General features: G+C 36.4%; 1 protein-coding gene across 5 annotated transcripts in view; it reads right to left on the bottom strand.

Annotated features, from left to right (window-relative positions):
- Positions 1–259: 259 nt before the first annotated feature.
- L2HGDH (L-2-hydroxyglutarate dehydrogenase) overlaps positions 260–10,378 on the bottom strand; it is a 33,660-nt gene continuing 23,541 nt past the window's right edge. For 3 of the 5 annotated variants that reach the window (XM_010966987.3, XM_074365557.1, XM_074365555.1), the window contains 3 exons: positions 9,719–9,876; positions 8,473–8,604; positions 260–2,245 (listed from right to left, as the gene is read on the bottom strand). In XM_010966987.3, coding sequence (XP_010965289.2) covers positions 2,050–2,245; positions 8,473–8,604; positions 9,719–9,876 — 486 coding nt within the window. In that variant the 3' untranslated portion in view covers positions 260–2,049. The other 2 variants (XM_074365554.1, XM_074365553.1) reach the window with 2 other exon arrangements.

The raw sequence follows: 10,378 nt of genomic DNA, 5'->3' as shown, positions 1-10,378 counted from the left end.
GAAGATAACACTGATCTCGGCCAGATACTGCCACCATCAAATGGAAAGCCATTTTTGTAAGTAGTAAAGTGCTCCACATTTTACCCAAAATACAAACTACTCTACCTCATTTTTATACAAGTACAAGCTTTTTTTTTTTTTTGATCGGCTGCTATCTTAAGCCTGTGATAGTGTTTCACACATAAAATTAACTTGAATCAGTAAATAACTTTCATTATTTACAATTTAAATAACTAAAAATTATGTTCACAACACCAAGGCTCATTAAAATATTTTTAATATTAATATACAATTCTTCTTTATTGACATAAATACAAAATGTTTTAAAAATAGAATAATCTACACATTCAAAACACTTGAAATAATTTTTTCACTTGTGTTTTCAGGGGGTATGGTAAAGACTCAAATGGAATGAGGGTTGCTTTAATTAGGATGGTTATTTTTGTAATTTCAGTCTTTCACAGCTTAGTGTATATGCAATGTTACTGTTGGTGAAATAGAGAACTGTAATGTTTTCTATATGTTAACAGTCTTGTAATGAAACAGAAAAATACCCTGTGTGTCACATTTCTGGGAGGAATCAGTTGCTAGGAAGAACCACTAGGGCTTGTTTCCTCTGAATGCTTTCTAATTGCTTTCTATATGCTCATCCCAAGCGTTGAATAACTGCTGAATCTATTTACCTGGGATGTGCTATTCTTGAACATGAGCTGACTGATGCTGTGCAGCCTTTCAAATTAACTGGTGAGGTAGCTCAATCAACGTCATCGCCGAGGCTTGAAGTGAAAAGGAAGAAGACAAAAGTTTTCCTATCAACCAAAATGCACATCTTTCTAACTCATCCATCATTCAGCGTTGGAGAGACAAGAGGAAAGGAAAAATGAAGAGACGATTAATCCAGAGAGACGATATGTGAGGGAATGGATGAAAATGTCTCACCTGAACAGTGGTTCTACAATAAAAGTTCCCCCACATTCTACCATATTTTCACTTATATTTCTATTTTTCAACTTTCTGAATTGCAAGAATCATTTCAACAGATACCACGCACGCATATATACAGTACACAGAATACAGTATGGCACTGAGCAACAATTTAAAATACTCATGAAGTACACATGAATGTAAGGCACTTCTGCGGTTTACAAAAGTGAATGCCTCAAAATTAGGTATCTCCTCAAAATGAAGAAATATCCTCATAAAAGTTTACAGGAGTCCTGAAAAGTCAAGTAGGCATGAATCATTAGTGATCTTGGCCAACATCTGAGAATGCTGGTTTAACTGAAGAACAGAGATATAAGAGGTAAATACTTTTTCAAATTACAGAGTTCTGCATATCAGTGTCAGCATTCTAAGTTGCTTTATTTTCTCAACCACAGAAGGCTGAAGAGCAGGCAAAACCACTGAGTGTACTGCTACTTCGATTTTAGTGATGACACTAGACCAAGTCAATTATAAAGAAACTGGGAAAAATAAAGGCTTCGAGTTTCTTTTCTAAAGTTATTTCTTACAAATATAGATAAGATAGAATCTTATTCAACCTACTTTGAAATATGAAATTTCATGTATTTTTTAAATCAAGAATTAAAAATTCCCAAATACGAATATTGTTACTCTAAGTAATGTGAACTTTTCTATGACTCTTCAAAGTTAAAAGGAGGTTTACAACCTTCATTATACTATATGTTGTCTAGGAAAGACAAAAAAGCTTGGAAACCACAAAGCCAAAGGTTAAGGGAATAATCAATTTTTCATGTCATCTTTCCCAGAAATGCTAAAAAAGCCAAGTCTTTAGATCATGGTTGGTAAAGATGGGTCACTAACAAAGTCAGGAATTCAGGACAGATAAAACTGTACCTTCTTTAAGAGCATGTACTTTAAAAAATTATTATTTCTACATTACATCATTTAAAAATTCAGCGGTTACCTAATGACATAACTAAAAATGTTATTTTCAAACCATTTTTCTTAAATTAAAATTAAAGAATGCAATTGATACATCCCTACTGCTGAATGTGGAGATTAAAATGCATACCTAGCTTTCATTATTTACAATTTAAATCTTTGCTGCACTTCATCTACAATCATTCCAGAAATGGCAAGGGACGAAGTGGCAGCAGGGGAAGGTGCGTTTCTCACATGAAGAATGCGATTTCCGATATCGCCAACTCCTCCATCAAATACAAAGTCTTCTATGAGATTTCCATCTCTGTCCAGGGCTTGAGCCCTTACTCCAGCTGGACCTCTGCAAAAGCAACAGTGGTAGTCACCTGACTGGAAGAGACAGGACACTTTACATATGTGTCAGTGATTTCAAAGTATTCTGAAAGCAATGAAGTCTTTACTCTTCTAAATACACAATTATGTGGAAACCCAGTAGGTTTGTGTGTAACCAAAAGTCAAACTTATATCCTTAGCCTAGACCATAATGCCTGTCATGTAACAGTGCCAATAAATGCTTACCAATGAATACACAAATGAGTTCTTTCCAAAAGTAGCAGATAAATCCATATTTAGTTAGATGTATTTTATTTAAATTTATAAAGTAAATTTATTGTAAAATCAATCAATGGGAATAATAAGGCTCTTCTGATTAATAGAAAGCAAAGAAAGCAGGAGTTATGCATATCAGCTGCATTCCTATGAACATTACAGAATTCTATGTATTTTTGTGTTCTGTTTTGGTTGTATACTATTAAAATTTATGGAGAAAAATATTTGCAAGTGGCAGAAAATTCTTGCTTTATAGTTTGTTTTAATTCTTAACAGTTTAGTCTTCAATATTAGGACAAACTTCAATTAATTAAACAGATGATGGGAAAAGCACAAAAATGAATTAACAACATGTTAAAGGTAAGAGCCTTTAATACTAAAAGTTATGTTTTATAACACTTGAGTTCACAAATTAGATTTTTTTTAAATTTTTAAAATAGTTTACTGATGAAGTCTGAATAAGACATTTTGAGTCTAAAAGCACCTCCACTGAAACTATTCTAGAAAAACCAGCTTGAAAACAGCAGCTTTATACACACCACCAAGAATCGAGAAATCAGGCAACAATATTAAACATTTTTTATTGACTCTGGGCCAATGCAGATAAGTACTTGAGGAAGATACAAAGAACAATACGAGAACACGATCTTCTAAGAGAGGAAAGATCGTGATAATAATAGCTATTTTTTACCAAGTGTTTACTCCATGCTAGGAATTCTCTCATTTAATCCTCACAATTACTCTAAGAGACTGTTACAGTTTATATTTAACAGCAAAGAAAATAGACTAAGTAACGTGCCTGAAGTTACACACACAGCTATACAGTTCATTGGTATAGAGGTAAATGTAAGAATTACAACAAGGGTGAAAAGTTCTATAATAAAAGTAAGTAATCTGTCCTATAGAAGCTTGCAGGAAATCTGGACAGGAGATTTTTGAACTGTAAGGATTCCCAAGTAAGAATCAGATACAACACTTACAACACAAAAAGACAGAATGGGACTGAGCTGAAATTTCTTAGGGTAAGGACATGTAACAGGCTATCAGCCAGTGTGTGGCCCCTTCTATACATTCTGTATTGGTAGCTTCTCTCAATCATCAAAGCAGCATTTCTCCTCTCTTTTCTTGGACAATGCTCCTGTTGCTGTTGAGAGCATCTCTGTGAGTTTTCTCGCCCCTCTCCTTTTATCTGGCAGAAGGCCAGTATGTAGAGGACACACAGTGGCATGACCATGTTGAGTGTTCAAAATAAAACCTTTCCTCTCCACGAAGGTTTATTTAGTACATTCTCCTTACTCCTTGTAAGCAAACAGAAGTTAATACTGATTAACCACAGTTAAAAAATGTATCTATACTTACTTCTTCCTCTTACAAACACCAACTATGTTCTAATGTCCCCTACACTCCTGCTCAAGTATTCAAAACCAATAATCCAAAGCGTAAAAAAAAAAAAAATACAGTACTAAGTTTTTCTAAGGATATCATTTTAGTTCAAACTAAAATAACTGTTTAACATGAAATGTTTAAACTACCAAATTCTTCATGTTTCCTATTCAGCACTTAATGCAACTTCTGGGTTTTTCTTTGTATGATTACATATAGGTATTGCCCCTCAGTGTACCTCAGTTTGAGACGAATATTATAATTTGAAATTTCAGGTAAGAGAAACCACAAACATCTTGAGGGCCAGGACAGCAGCCTGTACAACACCCCTACTTCGCCCCCATGTCTAGATTTACGCCTTGTATGTAGGAAGTATTCAATAGGGCTTGAAAACTTAAATTGTTTAACTTTTAACTCTTTTACATTCTATTTTAATAGCTGAAAGAACAAATGATTCAGCAAATTTAATATTTGTGAATTTAGCTATATTAAATTGCTTAATGCTATTTGTAGCCATGTATTTTGCCATATTTATAACTAAATTTAATGGTAATGAACACCCTAGACTCTTAAATATATCTAGAAACAACAGGTGAATATGAAACTAATGGCATTCATTCATCTGAGAAGGGCTGTATTTATTGCTTTATTATTCTGTGACAAACATTATCCTGTGGGCTGGAGAACAGCGATGACAGGCTACAGCTAACATATTTGTTCCAAATAGGACAATCCAGTATTTAAAAAACTCGCCATAGGATCTACCGTTAATTTAAAAATAGAAGTTCACATGAGCATAATTAAATTGAGAGTGGTGATATAGGCCAAGTCAACCATTCCATCTTAATTTCCAGCTGCAAAGGAGAAGTATTCTTGTTACAAATGTTCAACCAAACTGGACTGTGGCAAGAGAGCATGGTTTTTCTATGCTTAACTTTTGAATTTTGTTGACAATTTGGTTTACGGCTTAGAACATTTTAAGCCTTTGTAAATGTTTTGTGAGAGCGTGAATAACATGAGTATTCTGTAATGAGGGTGGGGGAGTTCTATGCATCCATTAAAACAAGTGTTTTAATTGTGTTGTTCAAATCTTCTAATATTTTATCTGCTTCATCTATCTTCGATCAACAGACATGTATTAAAATCACCCACCACTGTTATAGATTAATTGATTTCTGCTTGTAGTTATGTCAGTTTTTGTTCTTGGTCTACTTTTTAAGTTAATTTCTCAGCTTAAAGTTCCTAGATCAAACTGGTGGTACAAACTGAAACTTCAAGTACTTGTGAGGGCAGGCCCAGGGTTCTAGATTTTTAGGAGATTCCCCCTGGCGAAGACCAGGGAAACTTTTTTTCTAGATGTCCTTTTCACTGATGGTATAGTCCTTTCAGAGCCCCTGGTTTTACAAAGGGGTCTCAGTTCCAACTTTTACCTTTCACAGACCCAAGGATTCTTTTCAGCACTTGAGTGGCAATTAAAACGTAAGTCTCTAATGTTTTACATCTTGTTTCATGTGGCGGATACATGAGTTTATACAACTGCCAAAATTCATTGAGCACTTAAGATCTGCATATTTTATTGTATGTAAATCACATATCAATTAAAAATAAAACTCAGCTTTGTTTATACCCAAATCAGAAAATCCACCCCACCCTTCCAGGTCAGCATCAGTACTAATTTCTCTCAGTACTTGGATTTTCAATTTCCTCTTTGTTTTTGTTTCTGAGATGCCCTTACTTTCTTGCACTCTCAGCTATAACTATTTCAAAGGATTTTCATTATATTTTCTCCAGACTCTCTTAGTATTTTGTAGTGTGAGGGTTACCAAATTCTCTACACAAATAGTTCTCAATCAGGGGAGATTTTGCCCCCTAGAGGACACTTGGCAATGTCTGGAGACATTTTTGGTTGTTGTAACCAGGGGAGAACTGCTGGCATCTAGTGGGTAGAGGCCAGGAATGCTGCTAAACAGCCTACAATGAATTGGACAGTCCCCAAAACAAAGAATTATTTGGCCCAAAATGTCAATAGTACCAAGAATGAGAAATCCTTTTTCTTGCAAAGGGGTCTAGATCACCTTTATTGCAGGACTGGCTTTCACCCGCGCATTTCACAACGACAGTGTAGTCTTTAGCTATTACTCATGATAAAAACATCTTACCTGAAAACTTATTACAGAATTACCCCAAGAAGATATTTTCAAAATGCAATGTGGGAAAATGAGGGGATCTTGGCATATATGTCTTCATGTTTTACATCCTTACAATGCTAACAGATACAAACTGCTGTTAAATTACCATGCCAACATTAATCACAGGACAAATTAAAGGACTTTAGAGCTAAACTTAGGAACCTCAGAGGTCATCATTTAATAATGACATACACCTCATGCATATTTGACAGGTTATAACTTTATGTTCCAATCTAACGTTCACCAGTAAGTCACTGCCCAAGATGCTCTGGCTAGGCAATGAGAAGTCCAGCTGGATGGCCTTTGGTGATTACTGCAGCTTAAGAACACCATCCTGAGCTAAACATCCCACTACAAGCGCTGCTTTAGTCCTTTTTCACTAGAACTGCTTAATAGGCTTCTGTCCCAATATTAATGATAGGGCATTTATGGTCTTACCACACTGACTGCAAGATATGCAGGACCTGGGCTTCAAAACATGAGAAAGTCTACTGATCTTGTTTTATTAGTAGTAGTATTAAGATTCTAGGCATATAACAAGGTACAAGGAATAACATAATGAACACCAATTTTCTTACCAAATAGCTTAAGGAATAAAGCATTATAGATGTGATAGAAGCTTCCTGTGAAACTCTCTGGGTCCCATTCTCTTCTCTCCCCAGAGACAACCACTCTCCTCAATTAGGTGTTTATCACTTCCATGTTTGTCTTTATTTACACATTACATGTGCAATCCATAAACATACACAGTATTGTTTAAACTTATAAAAATGGTATTAAACATATCTTCTACAATCTTTTTGTTACTGATAACTTCTTGCATTTAGCAGCTGCAGGAATCAAATGGAGTTGCTGAGTGTGTTCTGCTTTTTCATCTCCAGAGAGAAACTCATCTGTGACTGGGCTGAACGTGTCCCCAAATGCACCTGCCTACCGTGTCGTGTGCCCTTTTTGACTACATGCTAATGAAACTGGTAGCTGAAATTCACACCCTCACACCCAGATTCACCACAACCCACAAGTCCCAAGTCCAGTTCTACCATGTGAAATCCACTGATCTAAACAGTTTTCCTCAGGCTTCTACAAAAGGGTGGTAATCAAATATGGGTAGTGAATTCACTGCAACTATTCATACACAGAATTCAGTGTGCCCACCTATTGTGTTTTCCAAGGAATATTAATAGCAGTAATAGACACCAGATTTGACCAATCTATTTTCAGATATAAAACATAGCAAGTCGGCTAAGGCAGACCACTGAAAACATAAAAGCCTTGTTTACAGGTGAGTGAAAGAACATAAAACCCAGATATTCTTATCCCTTCCATTTCAAAAGGTGAGTAGAGGGGTGGGGGAGATAAGACTAAAAACATTAGCTGGGTTTTAACAGTCCTTCTAAGGACTCAAAGAGGCTGGTCTGAAAAGGATACACGAGAGTCAGGCTTAGGCCAGGACGCTCCCCCGAGGGAGACAGCTGCCCTCTTCCCAGAGAGAGTCAAGCTGCTGACATTTTACAGCAGGCAAGCTCGGCAGCTGTTACTGAGGAGACAGACACTTAGTGTTCCAGACATTCGTGGAGGGATGGATTCAGGGAGGAGATGACCTCAAAGTACACTGCTGATTAGGCCTAACGAATGGCTGGTTCAGGGAAAAGGTAAACAGTCTAAAAATATCACCAGAGAGAAAAGAAAATAGGCTTGTGTGGGATTTAGGACAAGCTATAGATCAAGTCCAGAAAGCCTTTTATCTTTAAGAAAAAAATCTTTAAGTAATTCTTCCTTTGCCCCACACCCCTAGAGCAGGGACCCAGACTAACTGTTACCACACTATTTCCCACTTCTGCCTTGCAAATAGTCCTTGAGTGGAGTAGGACTCAAGAAAGGACAAAAGAGGTAGAGAGGAAGCAAGGTAAGATGCCAGGTATAGGAGTATGCCTCTAAAAGTTTTTAAGAATAAACCAAAGTATAATGTTTTAATGTGTTTATTACCTAATTAGGTAACATAGTGATCAATTATCTCGTATAGAATTAAAGTCAGAAGGCTTTGGAATCACAAGAATAAGTGGCCAAGGAGATTTTTTAAAAATTCAGGCGAGATGTTTTATCATGCGTGATAGCTAGACACAAAGGTGAAGGTGGCATCACAATACAACTGCAATGGAGATTTCAGCTTAATGCTGGAACACAGGCTAGAGAAATGGACTCATAAATGGACCTAGATCATACACCAAGAGTTGTAATGCAGCAATGCCCAAACTGCAAGGGGAACAAACAGCTTGTTGGGAAAAAGCACACAAAAATTCAGTGGATACACTGATGGCAAGTGTGCTTATGAACCACCAAGTCAGACCCACCTCCCAAGTTCACCTAGGTTATAACTGTATTTATAGTCCTCGTGGCTTTTCCTTACCTGAGTATATCAGTGACAGTAATTTCAGGGATAAACTTTTGAAGGTGCTTCACTGTTGCACTGAGAAAACAGGCTTTGTACATTTCATTAACTCCATAGGAAAAATTCTGGAACACCAGTTTAATCAAGCCACTGAAGGCAAAGAAAATAAAAACTTTATGAGAGAAAGGAATTCTTTATTACTATAAAACGCCTTTACAGATATTAGATTTTGGGGGAGGGTGGATAGCATCACAGAAATCTAGGCAAAGTCAGAAAACCCACATATCAAAAAAAAAAAAAAATCAACTTTTGGCCAAGGTAAGAAGGAAACTTCATCAAAGGAATACCTTCCAAACTCTAAAAGCAAACATCTTTCAAACTCAAATTCCCAGGGAATGCCAGTTTCAAACCAGGATTCTATAAAGCTTGCCCTCATCAAGGCTTTTTAATGCAAATATCGCATGCTTTCAAAACATACCTAAAAGGCATTACAGATCTTTAAATCAGGGCATTAAACATGTGGGATATTTAGCTTACTTTTTCTTTAGGCAGCCCAAGGTAAGATACTCTAGCAGTGATTCTCAAGTGAGACTCTATGGCGCCCATGTATATATACATTTTTATACACACACATGCTGGGAAGCCCCATCCTAAACCATCTGTATCAGAATCTGTGCAGGGTGAAACTCAAGTACAGCTTCAAAAGCTTTCTAGTGATTTTGATGATGTGAAACCCTCTGGAGAGCAACACTGCTAAAAGGACAAACTACTTCACTGAGTTATTTTTTATAACAGCAAAGACTCTGGATCCCAAGTCAATACAGCAGTATTGTTAGCTCTCCACAAAAGGAAACCACCTTTGTTATCAGCAGTTTCTACAGAAGTTTTCAAAATCGTGGTGACTAGCTCAAAACGCTCTTATCAAAGTAAACCATCCACTGATTCTGAGAGAAACTTTTTTTTCTTTAACTCAACTAGAATGTTAGCAAAACAAGATTTGGATTGTCAGCCATGTGATCATTCTTGGCTCTTGGTATTGTCCTTTCTAACCAAGACATCACTCTGGCTCATCAGAATTTTCTTGAACTACTTCAAGAAATAAATGTTATACTTATTTCAGAAGGCTCTTAATTTGGATTAAAAAACCAATGTACCAACCACAGATAGGAGGATTTATCAAATAAACAGAATATCAAGAAAGAAATAATTTCCCATATTAAAAATATTAGCACATAAAATCATTTTTTTAAGGAAATAAAGTTACCTCTTGATAATTGTATCCATAATATCTCTGGCACTGAAGTCGAAGGGTCTGTAGCCCTCTCGTTTAAAGGCAAGAACCGCATTTGGCCCTAGCCAAATACTGCCATCCATCCTCGGTGTGAAGTGAACTCCTAGGAAAGGAAATCGGCTATCTGGGACCTACCGATTTAACAGAGCAAAGAACTATTAGCCTCATTTCGTACTGCATTTTATTACACATGCAAACATAAAACGTTTTCTTCCCATGCATTTAATTTGCACAGCTTTTGATTTGTACTCTGTTATCCTTTTCTATTTACATGCTTCTGCCTAGAAATGCCACACAGGAAATACTGATGCTATGACACTAATGCACATTGTCCCACATATTCTTCTTTCTGGGTAAAGAAAATGTCCCATTTCAGGGTGTTCCCCACCCTCCCCAACTAGGGATATATGTGGTTGGCAAGAAAAATCAGTGCTGCCAGAAAAAGCATAACCTTCACAGTACAGGCTTTCCTAAAGGGGGAATGTAATAGGTTGAAGCAGATAAAATGGAGGTTTGGGCAAAGTTAGAAGTATTAAATAGCTAAACACTAGTAATTCAACCTAATAGTTCCAGAAAGAAGAATGAAACTTTCATTTAAATGGCTCTGTCTTCTATACGGTGGGAAACTACAGA

The sequence above is a fragment of the Camelus bactrianus genome, chromosome 6 (genome assembly GCF_048773025.1).
Source record: "Camelus bactrianus isolate YW-2024 breed Bactrian camel chromosome 6, ASM4877302v1, whole genome shotgun sequence".
In the NCBI taxonomy this organism is placed as follows: Eukaryota; Metazoa; Chordata; class Mammalia; order Artiodactyla; family Camelidae; genus Camelus; species Camelus bactrianus.
The sequence above is the reverse complement of the archived record's forward strand: the minus strand, read 5'-3'. Positions and strand labels throughout refer to the sequence as shown.